Source organism: Canis lupus, chromosome 29 (genome assembly GCF_048164855.1).
Source record: "Canis lupus baileyi chromosome 29, mCanLup2.hap1, whole genome shotgun sequence".
In the NCBI taxonomy this organism is placed as follows: Eukaryota; Metazoa; Chordata; class Mammalia; order Carnivora; family Canidae; genus Canis; species Canis lupus.
In genome coordinates, this window is record NC_132866.1 from 31807654 (window position 1) to 31827762 (window position 20109).

At 40.3% G+C, this 20109-nt stretch overlaps 1 protein-coding gene and 1 long non-coding RNA gene across 47 annotated transcripts in view; one reads left to right on the forward strand and one right to left on the reverse strand.

Moving 5' to 3' along the window:
* Positions 1 to 55: 55 nt before the first annotated feature.
* Positions 56 to 838, forward strand: LOC140621095 (uncharacterized). Its single transcript, XR_012020826.1, has 2 exons — positions 56 to 445; positions 541 to 838. It is a non-coding gene; the product is annotated as an uncharacterized lncRNA (long non-coding RNA).
* A 7318-nt stretch (positions 839 to 8156) lies between these two features.
* CC2D2B (coiled-coil and C2 domain containing 2B) overlaps positions 8157 to 20109 on the reverse strand; it is a 110915-nt gene continuing 98962 nt past the window's right edge. For 34 of the 46 annotated variants that reach the window (XM_072805915.1, XM_072805933.1, XM_072805914.1 and 31 more), the window contains 3 exons: positions 15332 to 15390; positions 13276 to 13453; positions 8157 to 11001 (listed from right to left, as the gene is read on the reverse strand). In XM_072805915.1, the coding sequence (XP_072662016.1) occupies positions 10813 to 11001; positions 13276 to 13453; positions 15332 to 15390 (426 nt within the window). In that variant the 3' untranslated portion in view covers positions 8157 to 10812. Of the gene's footprint in view, positions 11002 to 13275; positions 13454 to 14261; positions 14382 to 15331; positions 15391 to 15574; positions 15779 to 20109 lie in introns of those variants that run through there. The other 12 variants (XM_072805892.1, XM_072805891.1, XM_072805908.1 and 9 more) reach the window with 5 other exon arrangements.

Here is a 20109-nt window from a genome sequence, read left to right on the forward strand (position 1 = left end):
AATCGGCGGCCGGGCCGGGCCCAGGTGCGGCGGCGGCGGCGGCGGCGGCGGCTCGGCGGCCCCGGCCCGGCCCCGCAGGACCCCACAGGACCCCGCAGGACCCCGCAGGACCCGGTGCCCCGCGGCCCCCGACGGCTCGGCCGCTCCGCACGCGGGAGCCGGCCCGAGGAGGGCGCCGCAGAAGATCCGACGTGGATGGTCATTCCAGGGACCAATCTGCTCCTGCCGCTCACCTGCTGAGAACCCTGGCTGGCCCCGATGCCCGCGGAGGAAAGTTCTGAAGCCGCAGCTTGGCCCTTAAACCCTTTACAGTGTGGATTCAGTCTCTGCTTTGTCTCGCATCCCGACAGCCGCCTCTACATCCTAGGAGCTGCTCCCTGGGATTATTATTCCCTCCATAAATGCTTGAGCCGTTAGCGAAGCTCCTAAAAGCTTTGCTTTCTCGGTAAATTTTGCTGTCTCTGAATTCCACCTCAAAACCTATTCCTACTTCTAGAAACGTAATTTTTCATTACCCCCTACTTATTTCCTTTGCTTTAGAGATAACCAAGGGCTTTGAAGAGACTTGAGATTACCTTTAGCAACCTCGTTTGTGAAATCCAAAGTGGATGCAATTAGCCATCTGTGGTCTTAAATTAGGAAACTGCAAAACTATGGGAACACTACATCATCAAGTAAGATGACCTGGAATACGATTCGCAGAAACCTCATCGCTTGTATTTTAACCTCTCGGTGGAATATCACAACAGAAGTGTATGGTCAACCCAGGACACTGATGCTCACTTTTCTGAGAATGTAGATCAACCTCTTTTATTAACAAATGAATCATGGAAACTTCCTCCTTTTCCTTAGAATTCTTTGTCCCCCAAAGAGGCATGATAAAGAGCTACTATAAAGTGATGAATGTATGTTACATAAGTTAGTCTTATTTATCACAATCACATCTTGGTATATTTGAAGAACAGCTGCAGATGTGTGAGGAGGCAATGCTTATGACCAGGAGAGCAGGGCTACAGGAACTAATGGCAAGAGAAGGAAAAGTCAGAAGCAGAGGTCGGCAGAACCCAGCCTAGCCCAGCACTGTCAGGGAGAGGCTTCTCACACCTATCTCAGTTGCAGGGTTTCCTTGGAGAGGAGATGAACACATCAGGCTAAAAGCTCCATGCCATTTATGATGATCTTTAAATAGTACCTACCTCCTCAGGTTCTAACTCATGTGCACTAAGCAACTTTATGACAATAATTTGGCATCCCAATAACTTAAATGTGCAGGGTCTAGTTAAGAACCCTTTCAGAAAAATAGGTCACAGACTATAATCATCAGTGTAATGAGTAGGTTGTCTCTCATGGTTTACTTTAAGGATATTCACTGGAAGATATTTGTTCACAAACAGTTCTCAGATTTTCTGGATTTTCCTCCTATGGTGAAAGGACCTTAATGTTCATTCATTTTATAGATTTGTGTGCATATATACACACATGTATGTGTATGTATTACATATATATTATATACACACAAATTTGCCCTAGTGTGTCTTAGATTATAAATCCCTAAAGTGTAAAACTCAGGCTTATTATGATTTCCTCATTAATTCCTTTGAGGCAAGCTGGACACAATTAGGTACTTACTTAATTACTAAATGATGTCTGGTTTCATAGTTTATATTCTAATGGGGAGAGAGAAATACAATAAGTGAGCAACAAGTCACATGGTGACAAGTGCTGTAAAGAAAAACAGAAATAGAGAATAGAGTGACAATGAGCAGACAGTTTGATGATAAGGTGAGGTGTGCAAAGGCCTGAGGGAAGTGAAGGAGCATGCAGATAGCTGATGGCTGAGTGTTCCAGGCAGAGGGAACAGCAAATTCAAAGGCCCTAAGGAGAAGGCATATTTGAAATGAATATGGAAGTCAGTGTCTGCCTGGAATGAAGAGTTAGGAAACACTTGGAAGTCTTGGAAGCAGCAACCAGCAAAGACATGAAAGGATAGAAGTTAAAAAAAAAAAAAAAAAAGAACTACACAATGAGCAGAGTAAGGAAACTTGCAAGGGGTCCATTGTGCCTGCTGCATAAGGCACAAAATGGATTGGCAAAAGATGAGGGTTAGGACCAGATTCTCTGGAAAGCTTTTAAAACTCAAACTTTAGGCAGTGAAAAGCAACTGATGATAAGTTGAGGATTTTTTTTTTTCTTAATGAATGCATGCAAAAGGTAAAACAGTCAAACAGAAAAGTGTACACAGTGACTAGCAAATCTCCTCTCTTACTTAATCTCAGTTCTTCCTCCAGGCAGCATTAATACCATTTTCTTTTGTACCCTTCCAGGAATATCCAGGTACTTATAACCATGCATATACATAATACATGCCCCATTTTGTGCACAAATAATCACACTTTACACTCTGTTGTGTACCTAGCTTTAGCATACAATATATTCTGATGAACATTCAATAACAGAACATCCAGGATTCCTTTCTTTTTTTTTTTTTTTTTTTTTTTCAGGATTCCTTTCCATGGCTACATTGTATTCTACTGGATGCAAAGGACTGGGCCAGAAGCCCTGACTCTGGTTCTGGATCTTGATTTATTGCTTCCAAGTAGAGTGCTGGTATTTTATCTCCTCTGAGACTCAGGTTGCTATCTATAAAGTAAACTAGATGATGGCTCAGATTGCTTCTGACTTTAACTAATTTTAGGTTCTTTGCTCTTGCCACACACATGACAAAGTCTTCTGTAGGGAAAGAGACCCAACACTCACAATAAAAGTCTGGTCATTACCCAGTTTTAAAGGTTTTAAATTTCAAGTGTATCCTGGCAATTCATGTATATACACCCATTAAGAAGTCAAATGTTTCTAAAAGGCATATAATGGAAAGTAGCCATTCCTTATTCTAATCCCTCCCTACTCCCAAATCCCATTCCAAAAGGTAACCACTTTGATCTCTTTTAGCTATTTCTCATGGTGTTTGCTATCATCTTTCAAGCTGTCATGTTTATGATTTCAATTTGTCATTTTTAGATATATTTACATGTTGTCTTGGAAAATGAAGATTTAGATGCTATACATTACCTTTCACACACACATTTCCTCCTTCCTCCATCTCCCCAATATATAATTTTATTTAAAGATTTTATTTGCCAGAGAGAGAGAAAGAGAGAGCACAAGCAGGGGGAAGTGGCAGGCAGAGGGAGAGAGAGAAGCAGGCTCTGCACCAAGCAGGGACTCTGATGTGGGACTCAATCCCAGGATTCTGGGATCATGACCTGAGCCAAAGGAAGATGCCCAACCAACTGAGCCACCCAGACACCTCTCCCCAGTATATAAGTTTAACACATTTTGTTACATCCACTTTCAGTTGTTTTCATTGTAATGACTACACAAATATTGTTCACTGTTGAGCCACATGGTGTCCTATAATAAGGTTTCCCTTTTTGTTTTTCTGGATTTTTTTTCTTAGCTTTTTCAAGCCTGAATTGTAAATTTTCTATATCCTCCAATAGCTCTGTAAAATGTTTCCATTCAGCTTTCAAAACAGTCAACCTTCAGATAATTTATTAGTTTCATCTTTCTGCTCTTGATTTATCCTTCTGGAACCATCTACTCTGATGCTCCAGATCCAATATTTGGGGGGGTTCTCTCAAGAGTTCTCTCTGCCTACCTATGCTGGATTAGATTCCTCTTCCCAGAATCTCATGTCTTTCTTTTCCTTGGTTTACATAGCCCAGTAGCTTACTGAGAAAGGGTACCTGAGGGCCAATCTTTGAGACCTAGTATGTCTGAAAATATCCTTAATCTCCCTTCATTCTTGATTCTTTGCCTAGATATGAAACTCTAACGTGGAAACCACTTCCCTGCATAATTTTGAATTTATGCTCTAATTAGTGCCTTCTAGCCCTCTCATTTTCTGCTAAGGGGATAGGAAGATGGTGTTAAGACTGGCTGATAATGTTTTAGAGGCTACATGGAAAAGCAGCCTAGAAGACCGTCCTCACCAGACAGTAAACAGACTTTCACATGATTTCTCTGTTCTCAGTAGCACCCTTGTTTCTTTCCCCACAGTCCAACCTCTTTAGAATATAAGCTTTCAGACTTCTAGTGTTGGTAAGTAGAGTTGCCTGGCTACAAAGGCTGAGGAGGGAGATCTTATTATAGCTTAGTCATTCCTTTTAAAGACTTTTAAATCTGAATTCCAGGGGATCCCTGGGTGGCTCAGCGGTTTGGCGCCTGCCTTTGGTCCAGGGTGTGATCCTGGAGTCCTGGAATCAAGTCCCGCATTGGGCTCCTAGCATGGAGCCTGCTTCTCCTTCTGCCTGTGTCTCTGCCTCTCTCTCTCTCTCTCTCTCTCATGAATGAATAAATAAAATTTTTAAAAAAATAAATCTGAATTCCTTACCATGACTGATGTGATCTGATCTTTGTCTACCTCTCCAACTTTATGTGCCTCTACTGTGCCTTCCCTGTGTTAAGTTTCTTTCTGGACTCAAGGCCTTTGTGATTGCAGTTTTCTCTGCCTGATACACTTTTGCTATAGGTTGGCACTACTGGCTTCCTCTCATCTGTGGAAGCTACAGATGCCTACCCAATAAGCCACCCTCCCCTTCTTCCTTACCAACAGAACACTGATTTTACTGGGACAGCAAAATCTCATTTACAATCCTCCTATTTTTAATTCACTTCATCTCCATACCACTCCCTCCATCTTTAAAGTGTCACAGATCCTAGGACAGTTGGGTGGCTCAGTTAAGTGACTGACTGCAGCTCCAGTCAGGGTCCTAGGATCAAGCCCATGTTGGGCTCCCTGCTCAGTGGGGAGTCTGCTTCTCCCTCTGCCCCTCTCCTTGCTTGTGCTGTCTCTCAAATAAATAAATAAATAAATAAATAAATAAATAAATAAATAAATAAATATTTTTTTAAAGTATCGGAATTTTCTGATGTTCACTTTGAAAAGTCCCAACATCCCTAAATTTATAGGCACTTTATTTTCAGCTTTCTCTGGTCTGGAAAGTTGGTTATTATGAGTCTATCTAGTTTCTAAGCTTTTATTTTATTTACTCTTGTGGTCCACTTGAGAGGGAGTAGAATAAATTCTGTGTTCAATCTGCTATCTTTAACTTGAAATTGAATTATTTCCAGTAAAAGTCTTACATTTCGTTCTTTATTTTGATATTTCAAAAGTATATTTCATAACTACAGCTCTGTTGGTTCTACCTCCAAAATATATCTTGAATTGGTTTACTATTCTATTAGGTTTCCCAAGACTGCCATAACAAATTACTGGAAACTGAGTGGCTTAAAACAACAGAAATTCATTCTCTCACTGTTCTGGAAGCTAGAAGTCTGAAATAAAGTTGTCAGCAGGCTCCTCTGAAAGCCCTAGGAAAGAATCCTTCCTTGCCTCTTCCTAGATTGTGGTGGTACCTGGCAATCCTTGGTGTTCCCCACCTTGTAACTATATCATTCCAATCTCTACCTTCCTCTTTATGGGTCCTAGTAATCATTGGATTTAGGGCCCATCCTAAATCAGGATGACCTCATCTTAACATATCTTTATGTATATATATATGTATATATATATACATATATATACATAAAGGATAATATATATATATACACACACACACACACACACATAAAGGATAAAGAAATCTATATGGTGACAGTAGACTGTGAAAAGTTAAGTATGTTTAGTACAATCCTAGAGAATTCTTTAAAAATATACAATAAAGATATAGCAAAAAGATATGTAAATTAAGATGAAATACTAAGAAATGTTCAAATAATCTAATAAAGTAGCAAAGAAAAAACAGTGGGGGGAAAAAACAGGAAAAATGGAATACAAATAATAAAATGGTAGACCTAAGTCCAAACATAATGACATTAAGTGTAAATGGTCTAAATATGCCAATTAAAAAAAGAGATTGTCAGAGGTTTTTGTAAAAAAATAACCCAACTATATGCTATCTATAAAAAATTCACTTCAACTATAATTATAGATACGTTAAAAATGAAAAAATGAAAAAATATGTATATGCCAAGTAAACTCGAATCCAAGGAAAGCTGAATAGCTATATAAACATCAGACAAAATAGACTTTAGAGCAAAGAAAATTACTAGGGATAAAGAGGGACGTTGCACAATGATAAAAGAGTTAAATAACCAAGAAGAAATAAATTCTAAATGTATGTGCATTTAACAGAGCTTCAAAATACATGAAGCAAAACCTGACAGAACTCAAAGAAACATTGGACAAAGCCATAATTACAGTTGGCAACTTCACTTCTCTCAGTAACTGACTAAGTAGACAGAAAAACAGCAAGGATATAGAAAAACTAAAAAACACTTTTATCAACTACATCAAAAGATATTCAATAAGAGAATAATATAACCCTAATACATTCACAACAAAGGCTACCACATACTACACAACTCCAGGGGTCCTTGCACATAAATAATGAATTGTGTGATGCATAAATTGCTTAAGTGTATGTAGCAGTTCTGCCCACACTTTAGAATACTATGGATCCTTTAAGAAATAGGAATTAAAAATTTTTTTAAGATTATTTATTTATTTATTAATGACAGAGAGAGAGAGAGAGAGAGGGAGGCAGAGACATAGGCAGAGGGAGAATCAGGCTCTCTGTGTGGAGCCCAATGTGGGACTTGATCCCAGGATCCCCGGGATCACAGCCTGAGTTGAAGACAGACGCTCAGCCACTGGGCCACCCAGATGTCCCAAGAAATAGGAATTAGTTCACTGGGAGGTATTTCTACTATTTTTGAAGGAGAAAAGCAACATACAGAAAAGCATACATAATATGGTCCCATTTTATAAAACAAACAAATATATATATATACACAAATATATATATATACACACATACATGTATATATATGTGTATATTTGAAAATGATAGTAAGTGGAAGGATCATACTTGGTTAGTGGACAGGCAAGTGAAGTGAATAAGATGGATGGAGGAGAGAGAACGGTGGGATAGGTACCCAAGCAAAAAAGAAAAAGAAAAGAGAAAAAATGAGTCACACTTTAAAAACATGATATTTATGCAATTACATAAAATAATTAGTATCTGTAGAAGTAATTTTTAAAGTAGTCTTAAATTTGAAAAAGAAAAATATCTTACTCCAACACCTTTTGGAGATTTGCTCTTGTACATGAAATAAAATCTGAATTCCTTACCATGACGGATGTGATCTGATCTTTGCCTCTCCAACTTTATGTGCCTCTACTGTGCCTTCCCTGTGTAAGTTTCTCTCTGGACTCAAGGCCTTTGCGATTGCAGTTTTCTCTGCCTGATATGCTTTTGCTATAGGTTGGCACTATTGGCTTCCTCTCATCTGTGGAAGCCACATATGCCTACCCAATAAGCCACCCTCCCCTTCTTCCTTACAATAGAACACTGATTTTACTGGGACAGCAAAATCTCATTTACAGTACTTGACCTCCAAGCTTCCCCTGTAGCTAGGGTGATAATTCTGGTCGATGGGATATAAGTGAAAGTTACTAGGGATGGCCTCCTGGGAAGCTTTTTAAAAGAGTTACACCAGCTGCGTCCTTGACCTCCGCCTTCTCTTTCTGCATTTTCTTACCATGGAAACGGATGTGAAGCTAAAACAAAGGTTCTTTAGGTTTGGTCCCCAGACCAGCAGTCCCAGTATCACCTGGGAACTTGTTGTGAATGCAAATTGCTGGGCTCTACCCCAAATCTTCTGAATCAGCAACTCTGAGGGCTGAGGGTTAAGGCTCAGCAATCTGTGTCAACTGCTGTTCAGGTGAGGCTTAAGCATGCTGAAGTTTGAAAGCTATGGAGCTAATGGACAGAAGCCTCCGTAGAGATACCAAGAAGATGAAGGCTAGTACACCTCTGACATCACAGATCAACTATATCAGACTTAGACTGCTTCCTCTAGACTTGGCAGTTATGTGGAAAAAGTAATTTCTATTTGGTTAAAGCTACCGTGATTAGGTATCTAATCCTAATGCTGTTCCATGCAACTGAATTGTTGTTCCATGCAACTGAATAAAATTCCAGTTGATAAGTCATTTTCCAAATCTTGGCTCTAACACTGTCTCTTTAGAGAGGACTTAACTACTCTGCTTATTCCCTCCAACCCCACCAATGTCCTTCCCTATTGTGCCATCCTGTTTATTTACTTTATAGCACTCAGTACACACTGATATTATCTCACTTACTTTTTTTTTTTTCTTATGGTGCATTTCCCCTGAAGAATATAAGCTTCAGAGGGGAGACCTTTGTCTTTTTGCTGCTGTACTCTAGCACATACCGAAGTGTCTGATACATAATGGATGCCCCATTTATATTTGTGGAATGATTTAAAGAACTTTAAAATTAGATGTTACATTTAAAATCATGTATTTTTAAGAACTACCCTATGATTCAGCAGTTGCACTACTGGGTATTTACCCAAAGAATACAAAAATACTAATTCAAAGGGATACATGCACCTCTATGTCTATAGCAGCATTATTTACAATAGCCAAGATATGGAAGCAGCCCAAATGTCCACTGACTGATGAATGGATAAAGAAGATGTGGTAGATAGATATATTACATACTGGAATATTTATTATTCAGCCACAAAAAGGAATGAAATCTTGCCATTTGTAACAATATAGATGGAGCTAGAGAGTATAATGCCAAGTGAAATAAGTAGAGAAAGACAAATACCATATGATTTCATTCTTTTTTTTTTTAAGGAAAAAAACAAAAATAACAAAAAGGAGGGAGGGAGAATGAGAGAGTGAGAAAGTGAGAGAGCGAGAGAGAAGCCAAGAAACAGACTCTTAACTATAGAGAACAAACTTACAGTTACCAGAGGGAAGGTAAGTGGGAGGATGGGTTAAATAGGTGACAGGAATTAAAGAGGGCACTTCTCATGATGAGCACAGGGTGATGGATGGAACCACTGAATCACTCTATTATATACCTGAAACTAACAATATAACACTGTATGTTAACTGGAATTAAAAACTTAAAAATAAAATCATGTATCTTTAAAGTAGACAAATGAAAAAAAAATGATTACAGACAATTTCAAAAATTTTAAGGGAAAAATTTTCGTTGAGAAATCCAGACACCTGTAAGAAAAAGAAAGGGATATGATACAGAAGGGTCCTCTATGCTTGCCTATGAACACTTTCTACCTTACTCTCAAGTGGCCTATCAATTTGAAAACCATAAACAACTGGCAAAATAGGTAAATGTTGAAGGTGTCACAGAAATAAATTGCATGAGTTCAGTATTTTTTTGGTAACCTTGTTTTTCCATTGACGTTTTATGCTACCCCAATCATTGCGGGAGACTTGTTAATAACAAAACTTCCTTTAGCATTTAAACACAAACATTCAAATAAGAACAAGAATTCTAATCAATTTTTGTATGCATGCCAGAGAAACACACACAATTAGGTTTTATCCTTGGAGAGAAAGCACTCTCTTCACCTACATTACTACGATTTTATTTCACTCTTCTAGTAATCTCAAGTTGGGTCCAAGACTAACATCATTGCAAATAAATGAGATCTTCTCTGGTAGCCCATGCAGGCACATTGCAGGACAGAATTCAGACTGAGGATTCCCCGGGGATAAACCTGGGATCTCTGCTTGTGAAAGTGACCCAAGAGGCTCCAGCACACCTGCACTGTGATAGGTGAATTTTCTTTCTCCTGTTTTTACCTCATATAAAAGTGCTCTCATCAACCTTTGGAAATCTGTATCCTTTGGTTTTTCAAAAATAAGTTGTTCTGTGCCATTTAAGTAAAGTGTATAAATATCTTTTTCAATGAAGCGTACAACACTTAAATAAAAGGAAAGGGCAGCGCTTCTGACTCAACATCCCTATCCACTCTCTCTTGAGGCTCCTAGGATCTAGATAGGCCTCTTTGGAGCAACCACTGGGATAGGAAAGCTGCAGAAAAGTGCTAGAGGCAGATTGCTCACAAAAGGAAAAAGAAGTCTGGAGATTTGATAAGACCATTTTCTCTCTTTCTCATAGAATCAGCAAAGTGTATCAGACAGAGTTTCTTAGGAGGCCCTTCCAAATACTTGGAGCTGAAAGAATTTCAGGTCAGTAGCAACCCAAGTGAAAACTTTTAGGAAGCCCCCAGAAACTGGCCTCAGCCTTTAGCCAAACCTGGAAGATTTTCCTTTTACTCTACAAGAGTGCAATAATCTTTTATCTTATAAGAGGCAATGACCTCAAGTTTGTACTTAAATAACTTCTACCTGGAATGGCATCAGAACCAGCATCAAATGGGCCATGCTCACTTTGGTAATGAAAACATTCTGTAAGGCTGGGGGCTCACTCTTAATAGGTCATTAGAATTATCTGGAGATCTTGTTTACCATAATGTGGGTTCTGGAGCTCCACTCCCAGAAGTTGGATTTAGTAGGTCTTAGGGGGATGTTAGAATCTGCATTTTCAACAAGGCTCCCCAGGTGATTTGATGGAGGTGGTATGAAGCCTACAATTTGAGTAATCCTGGCTTCAAAGGGAGGGGCCAGAATTGCTTCTTTCCCATAATAAAGACCTACTGTAGAGAGTGAACCAAGGCTACTAGACTACCCAAAGCATTCTCCTTGAAGAGGTCCCTGATGGGGAAATCATCTATACTCATTCTCAAAGGTTCAGAGAGTGAGTCTGCATGGTGCCCAACTCTATAAAAGAACCAAAACTTGGGTTCATACTTGGCTGGACTTACGGATAAGTAGCAAAATCCTAGGGTACCAGAAAAGTCTTGAGCACTTTTTTTTTTTTCCTTTTCCCTTCTTCCTTTTTACTGATATCGAGCTAAGGAAGCCAAATAGACCCACACAGATAATATGTTGTTTGGGTATGGGTGAATGTATACAGCTAGAGCAAATTCTGTCTGGGGAAATTCAGAAGAATGAATTCCAGTTTGATACACAGCATCAATAATTGACTCTACATCAGTGTATGGCATCTGGATAGGAAATCCTGTGACCTAGAAAAAAGACAGAATAACGTGTAAACCCATGATACAATTATGTAGGTAATCAAGAATCACTGTATACAAAAATATTACAGAAGCCTCAGAAAATGGTAGGCAAAAAATAATAAGTTATTTTTATAGGTGCTTATGATGTTCTAGGAACAGTACTAAATGCTTCACACACACATTTAATTCTCAAACAACCTTATGAAGTAAGTTCTACTATAATCCCCACTTTCCAGAGAGAGAGAAGAACAGAGCCAGAACTGATAACAGAGCATGCACCCTCCATATTCCACATACTTGCACCCTTTCTAGAATAGCAAACTGACAATGAAAAAAATTACTTGGTCCTAAAATGAGGTATCTAAATGAGCATTATGGAAGAATTCATTTCACATTGATTTGGTTCATATTTCTTAAGTGACAACCATATGACAGGATTAAAGGATTATGGCACATGGTTGTATGTAACATTATCTATTTAATAATACACAATCATAAACCTCTTTCAAGCCTTAGACTACTTATTTCAGGGTGCTTTTCTTTTCTTTTTTTTTTAAGATTTTATTTGACACAGAGAGCGAGCGAGCACAAAGGGGGAAGGATCAGAAGGAGAGGGAGAAGCAAGCTCCCCGCTGAGCAGGGAGCCTATTGTGGGGCTCCATCCCAAGACCCTGGGATCATGACCTGAGCAGAAGGTAGACACTTAACTGACTGAGCCACCCAGGCGCCCCTGGAAGGCTTTTCTTGATCCTTAAATCTGTTCGTGTGTTCTTTCCATGTGGTTGCAATAGGATGCTATCCTTCCCTAACTTATTTAATGAAATATATTGCAATTACATGCTTTATGGTCTGTCTCATTAGCCTATAGTCTCTATGAATTCACAAGATTATATCTGTCTTGTTTATGGTCATAACCCCAGTGCCTAACACAGTGCCTGGCACATAGAATACAAATAACATTTGCTAAATACTTGTTAAGTGCTAGGTGCTGTGGCAAATGTCAGCTCATTTAATCCTCACCATAACCACAAACCAGATAATGATTTTTATTCCTGTTTATCTTGCCCAATGGGTGGAAAGTAGAGAGAAGTTAGGTAACTTGATCAAAGCTAGCAAGTGGTTGAACCAGAGTTTGAATCCAAGCCACATGATTCAGCTCAGGTTTATGATTGTGTGTTATTATTTTTAAAAATATTTTATTTATTTATTCATGAGAGACACACAGAGAGGCAGAGACATAGGCAGAGGGAGAAGCAGGCTCCCTATGGTGAGCCCAGTGTGAGAATGGATCCCAGGACCCTGAGATCACGACCTGAGCCAAATGCAAGAAGCTCAACCACTGAGCCACCCAGGTGTCCCTGATTATGTGTTATTAAACATAATTTTACAAAGAAACTCCAAGTTTTAAACCTTGGCTTATATTGCTTTGCTCATCTGTTTACCCCTAATTCTATTTTTTTAATGCAAAAAAACCAACTTCCTCCCTCTTCATGAATAAATAGCACTTGCAGATCCTTCCCTGACAGCCTAAGTACTCAACACCAACAGATTCCTTCCTTTCTTCTCTCAAAGGGTTTCCCTAGGAGATATCCCCTAGTGTTTGGGATGATAGAGGGGGAAAGAAACTCACTCTTGGGAGACTGGGGCTTTCAAAACCTCATTGGACCAGTTCTTAGGGAAGAGTCAGTGAGAGAATGCTCAGAATTGGGGGTAGGTAGGGGAAAAAAAAGAGGAGAGGACCCTAGCAATATACCAAATGCCCACCATGTTTGGTTATGAACTTGTTGAGTTTGAGATGCCTTTTAACCATCCGGGATGATGTTAAATGCATTGGTAAATATATAAGAGAGGAGAGAAGTCCAGGCTGGGTACATATATTTGGATATTATAAAAGATATTAACGCTTGCCTGGAGTCCTCTGGCTCAGAACCAGTGAGAGGGAATCTGTTCTATTACTACCACCGAGGGATCATCTTTCAATTTCTTAGTTGCAGGTGATTTCCTTTTGGTCATCTCTTTCCAAAGGTTGTGGTTTATGTAATATACCACAATCATCAATATGACTGATTCCAAGAAAATGTCATACATTGCGGTCATGGTAATAGTTGTTTGGTATACTTGAAATTTCTTATTCTATAAATAAATGTATTTTAATGCCATATCATCTATTATCTAGGATCAAGATAAAAAGCACTTGAGGGATATTTGAGGTTACTATTCCCAAGTAATGAACAACATAGATAAAACAAATGCCATTAATGCACTAAATCATACACACACCCAATAAAGTTGTAGCAGTCTTTCAAATTCACTCTCTTCTTCAGATGATACAAAGCTTCCAGTGCCAAGTTCTAGTGTAGGAAGAATTTTTCGCAAAATATAAGTACATTGTCGATTCCAACGTGTCGGCTGTTTAGGTCGCCATTCCATCATTTTACGTTTCAGAGTCCTTTCAATCCTAACGTAACAATGCAAAGATTAGTTTATGACAAATTACAACCCGTTTCATAAATGTGATAAGAGTTTTGTCACTTTACTCAAGTATGAGAATTACATTGTTTTTGCTTTAGGATGAGCCAGACCTCTATGGCTAAGGATATCTGCCGTCGTTCATATTACTTAACTTGGGGAGAAGCAAGCTCTTGCTTGGCTTGGGAAAGCAAGAAGCTTCCTGGGGTAGCCAAGAATGAGATCTCAAGGGCAGAGCTCTTTTCCAGGTACCTGTGTGTAGGCAGCTGCCTACCTGTCTGATCACTGGACTGACATCCCCATTCTCCAGGACCCTCCCCTGTCATAAAACATGGTGTTTCCAAGAAACTGCATTTACAAAAGTTTAGATATCTGGTCTGGCTGATGTGAGCAGGGATGGGTTTATTACATTAGTTAATTCAGCAGGCAGAGTTGGAAGGAAACAAGGCACGGACTGATAAGTATGATGATCAGGTTACCTTACTAGAATGTACCCTCCGCAAGGGCAGGGATTTGTGCCTGTGTATTCAGCCCCTAGAATAATACCTGCTGGTCGACTATTCCAGGGACAGGGCAGGTTTGTTGATGGGGCCCACTTGGGAAGCCTCATCTGTGCACAGAATCCGTGTGTGCTTTAAAAACAAAAGCCAAAAAAACAAAAAACAAACAAACAAAAAAAAGCCACTGGCAGTCTCCTCATGGCTGAGTCTGTAGCGTCACTGAGCAGTTTGGAGTTTGCAGCCTCAGTAGGGGCTAAGCATCAAGATCGCCTGTCAGGCTTTAGCAACGTATTTTACCTCCGGATGTCGATTAAGCAGGTCTGGTCTGGGACCCTGGCATCTGTATTTTTAAACAGTTCCAGAAGTGATTCTGATAAAAACCAGAAGTTGGCAATCGTTTCTCAACTGCATTTCTTCCTTTTTTGTTAAGAATTGGGGAAAAAGGAAGGCAATAAGAAGTGGGAGTTTTGTGCTCATGAGGGAAGGGAGTAGCAAAATTATTTTTGTCATGCTTTGTTTTGATCAGTGGGCAGCGGCTTATATGGCAGCCTACTATGTCAGCATGAGTCACTGGAGGCAGTAAGATCTAGAAGCTTCTGACACATTTGCTGTAGGAGTAAGGCCTGCTGCAAAATTTGTGGCTTTGATAAACTTGTTCAGCTTGACGGAATAAGTCCTTAGGCTACGTGTGTGTGTGTGTGTGTGTGTGTGTGTGTGTGTGTGTGTGTGTAGGGAAGGAGGCAGTGCCGGGGCTGGGGATAGGACAGTATTCACATTACCACCAGATTTGGATGTTTTTCCCATACTCCAAGTGGTGGGCCATTTACCTTCATGTCCTTTCCAGAAGTATTAACTACCACATTATTATTACTATAACATCAACAGGAGTCTATATCAAGAACTTCCCAATAGCAGCCCCACAATGTTCCCAGAGGCGATCATTTTTTTACTTAGATGGTCTTTTTAAGAAGTGTTCTGGAAAGGTAGAAGGGCTGCTTTTTGATGCACATACCAAAAGACAGATGACTCAGTGGAACAAACTACTGTAAATTCCATTTCTGGGGCACTTGAGTGGCTCAGTGGTTGAACATCTGCCTTTGGTTCAGGGCGTGATCCCGGAGTACTGGGATCGAGTCCCCCACTGGGCTCCCTGCCAGATTCTCCTTCTGCCTGTGTCTCTGCCTCTCTGTGTGTGTCTCCCATGAATAAATAAATAAAATCTTTTTTAAAAAAACTCCATTTCATGCTTCTATTGCTGAATGGAATAGTTATTTTGACAGACTGGGGTAGAGGACTGAAAGGTTGAAAGGGGGCTGAAAGATTTGGGGAGAAACATAGCAATCGTAACATATAAATAAATGTTGTACCTGTTCTTTAGATCTTCTATCATGCTTTTACTAGTCTCACAATAAATTATTTCTTCAGGCTGAAATATATAGGTAATTGAAAGTTAGAAAGGCTTCTAGGGAGACCACCTTTACATCACAGTCACCCCTGGAGTGCTAATTATAATGAGGGGAACCCAAACCACTTTCACGTGACAAAATCCCTCCACCACAGAAGCACAAAGGTAAAACATAGATCACAGTGCTTTTTCACACTACTTTACCAGAGCATGGGGCGAGGAATGGATTTACAAAGGTGTTTTTCCTGGGTAAAGATAGATCTGCTGCCCACATCCATTAATTCAAAGAAGCACTTGACATGCTTATTAATTATTCCAGATAGTCTTTGGCAGCTGCTCTAGTTCCTTCCACTTATTAACTGGGGTCTTGGTGAAGTTATTTAATCTCTCTGAGTCTCTGTTACCACATCTTTAAAAGAGGGACAATGATAGTACTCACTTCCCTAGGTCTTGTGAAGATTTTGAAATAAAATAATACAACAAAACCGGCACATATTGTTCAATAAAATCAGGTATTATTGTTACTACTACTCTTTCAACATGGTTTATCATCTTCCTTCTTTGATTGAATATCCTTTTTTCTCAGTTGGCAGGAGCCAGGTCTTTGTGTGTGTGTGTCCATTTCAATCTCCCCTATCTCCAAGCCTTTGCTCCAGGCACTGTAAAAACAGCAGAGAGCCATGCCCTACCATGTTCTCCCACGTTCCCTTCCCTGCCCTGCAGGATTGCTATGTGGAAAGAGGACTCCTTAAGTCTACCACCCAAACCAGCCCTCCCTGCCCTATCTCCCAGGGCTCACATGGACAAGAAGGAGGAACTGAGTTTAAACATTTTTACTTTAGGCATTCCTGAATTGAGAAATAGAGACAGCTGTAGAGACAGGGACATGAGGGTCGTGCAAAAAGCAGGCAACAGTTCTTAGACCTCTAGGTGCTAGAATATTTCAGGAGTGATTGAGAAGATTCAGTCTGTCACATGATGATCTAAAGCCAGTGGTTTCAAAATGTGGCCCCCCGACCCAGCAGCCTTACACCTGGGAACTTGTTAGCCCCCACTGGGACCCACTGAATCAGAAATTCAGGGGGCGAAGCTGAACACTCCATGTTTCAGCAAAGCCAACAGGGTTCTGGTGCCTGCCCTAGACAGATGTGAGAAGAGTCCCGGGCACAGGGATTTCCCCACAACACATCTGAGCAGGAGATGAGAGACACAGGAAGAAGGGAACAATGAACTCCACTGTCACCTTATAGGACCACCAGCTATCCCAGACAGGATGGGCAAACCCAATGCCTTGATGGCTGTCACCAACCACTGTCCAGTCCTCCAGTGCCTCCCTGCTTCTCCCCACCTCCTCCCTCCAGCAGGTAAGGATTAGTTAGGCCACCTTCAGGCCCAAAAGAGAGACCTGGGTTATGTTAACTCGATAAATTTATGAGGTGTTAGTCTCCCTTTTCTTTTTTGGCAAAGGCCCCTTCTAGAAGGGAATTCATATCTTTTAAAACTTCAAGAAGATTTCCCTTTTAACTTCATCTCCGAGTACCCAGATGTTCATCTTACACACTCAAATTTGTGTTTGCAATTGTGATAAAAAAAAAACACAACACTATTCACTACAGATAGCAGTTTACTTGGGTGTGTTTGTGGCAAGACAGAAGATCGAGAACCATTAACCCACAGGAAATAAATCAGTAGTAGATACAAGTCGAATGCAGTTCTGAGTTTTATATTTATAGATTCAATTTGGGAAAAGGTTTAGTTTTCATACTCAGGCAGAGTGGCTTTATAAAAACTACAATTTTGATCGTGGCAGCCCTGGCCTTCATGCTGTTGGCTTCTGACTGCCCTGAGGACAAAGGGCCACATCCTTAGCAGGACTCTGCTCACCTCTGAGCTTGTCTTGTTTGCTCCCTGGCAGCAGCCAAGCTGGCCTTCCGACAGCTCCACAGATCCCTCCTTCTGCCGCAGGTCTGCCTGCCTGCTGTGTCCTCTCTCTGCTGGCACTGTTCTCTACCATGATCGCCCTCCAGGCCAGCTCCTGCTCACCGCCTTCACTTTGCCTATCATCCTTTTTTCCCCCCGAAAAGCTCCAGTAACCCCAGTAACTGTCCTTCCCCTCAGGTCCTCCTGCTGCATGCTCCCAAAGCACACACATTTCTTCTGTAATCACATTTACCATTCTGTCCTGCAATCGCTCACTTACTTCCTTCCCTCTTAAGAACACAAGTCTCGGGAATACTGAGACATGTCTTTTCCTTGTAGTACTGATGCCTGATGTAGCACTGGCTCATAGCAGGCATACAAGGAACGTTCACTAAACCCCTAATAGAGTGATTAATAGTAAACAAAAAAACCTCATCTCTAAATATACCATTCTCCCCCCTAGGAGGCAGCAATGCATCAGTCACAACTCTGGGAGGGGACAAGCAAGGCTTGGCCTGTGGATGCTGCAAGTGTTTGCTCAAGAGAGATGAGCACGTTTCATTTCTCCTTTAAAATGACTTTACAGGGATCCTTGGGTGGCGTAGCTGTTTAGCGCCTGCCTTTGGCCCAGGGTGTGATCCTGGAGACCCAGGATCGAATCCCATGTCGGGCTCCTGGTGCATGGAGCCTGCTTCTCCCTCTGCCTATGTCTCTGCCTCTCTCTTCTCTGTGTGACTATCATAAATAAATTTAAAAAATTTAAAAAAATGACTTTACAAACAGGATATATATATACACACTTGCATCATGTGGAGGATGTTTAGAAGGACACACAAGTTACTACTAAAAGTGGTTATTTCTTAGAGTGGGAAAAAGATGTTGAAGGGGAGAGACATTCTTTATACAGTTTGGTACTGTTTGATCCCTTCCCTGCAAACCGCCATGCATTCTTTTTGATATTGTGAAATACCTCAAATACACAGACAAGCATTGCAAATAATGTGATGAACATCCACTCAACATACCTACCACTTAGCTATATCTAATATTTACATCTGTCCATATTTATTTTAGATTTTTTTTTTAAGAAGTATGGGCAGCCCGGTGGGTCAGTGGTTTAGCGCCTGCCTTCAGACCCAGGATTGAGTCCCATGTCGAGTTCCCTGCATGGAGCCTGCTTCTCCCTCTGCCTGTATCTCTGCCTCTCTCTCTGTGTCTCTCATGAATAAATAAATAAAATCTTAAAAAAAAGTAAAAAAAAAAAATTAAAAAAAGTAAAACATTACAGACAGACTTGACATACTTTGTATGCTGTTCCCTTGCCTCATTCCTTTTTTTCTGTCTCCAAAGGTAACCTTTAATCTAAATTTAGTGTTTATCATTCCTATGAATGCTTTTACATTATCACTATGTGTCTCCATTTAGATAAACTACACATAGTTTTCAAACTCTATATAAATGATTTTGTACTCTATGTGTCATTCGCATATTCTTTATCTTGCTTAATGTTACTTTTTAAATATTCATTCATGCTGATGTGCATGGCTCTAGAACAGTTGTTCTCAACATCAGCTGCACACTGGAATCACCTGGGGAGCTTTTTTTTTTTTTAAGAGTTAAGATTTATTTATTTATTTATTCATGAGAGACAGACAGAGAGGCAGAAACAAAGGCAGAGGGAGAAGCAGGCTCCCCGTGGAGAGCCCAATGTAGAACTCGATCCCGGGACCCTGGGATCAGACCTGAGCCAAAGGCAGATGCTCAACCACTGAGCCACCCAGGTGTCCCACCTGGGGAGCTTAAATAATATAGATGTGTGAGTTCTACCCTCAGGGGTTCTGATGTAATGGATATACAGTCCGAGTTGAGAACTAGTGTAAATTGGTTCTTTTTTTTTTTTAACTACTACATAGAAGATCTCATAGTATGAGTACTTTCTTTTTTATTTTTTTTTAAAGATTTTATTTATTTATTCATGAGAGACACACAGAGAGAGAGGCAAAGACACAGGCAGAGGGAGAAGCAGGCTCCATGCAGGGAGCCTGACGTGGGACTTGATCCCGGGTCTCCAGGATCACGCCCTGGGCTGAAGGCGGCGCTAAACTGCTGGGCCATCGGAACTGCCTATGTGAGTACTTCCATAATTCATATATTCTTTTTCTGGTTGATGAATTTTTTCTTTCTTTCTTTCTTTCTTTCTTTCTTTCTTTCTTTCTTTCTTTCTTTCTTGCAATTCTATAATGAACATTGCTGTACTTGTCTTTCTGGCATGTTCCTGTATGGTATATACTTAGAAGCTGAATTGGTGGATCAAAACGAGCATCTTCAATTTTATCAGATATCATCATACTGTTTTCTAAAATATTTATAGCCATTTATCCTCCCACCATTTCTCTGCTTCTTTGCCAACACTTGGTATGATCACTCTTAAAAATTTTTTGTCAGTGTTATACATGCAAAGTAGTGTTTTATTGTTTTAAATTGTATTTCTCTGATTGTGAGATTGAGCATTCAAATTTCTACTTCTATGAATTGTTTTCTGCCTATTTCTCTATTTTTTTCTCTCACTTTCTCTGGGCTCGCAGCTGTTAGTCTATGGATTTTGCAATAGCCCGCACCCTGCCATACCATGGCCCTAATGCAGAAACAGCCACTGAAGTGAAATTTGGAGTGCCCTCACAAAGTAACACTGAATACATCCAGATCCACTGGCTGAGCCGTCTGGTCGTTGTTCCATGGTTCTTGACTTCAGGTCTGTGCTTCCACCTCTTGCCTCCTATGCCCCAGGGAGTGAGTCTGTAGCTTTTCTTCCCCATCTTC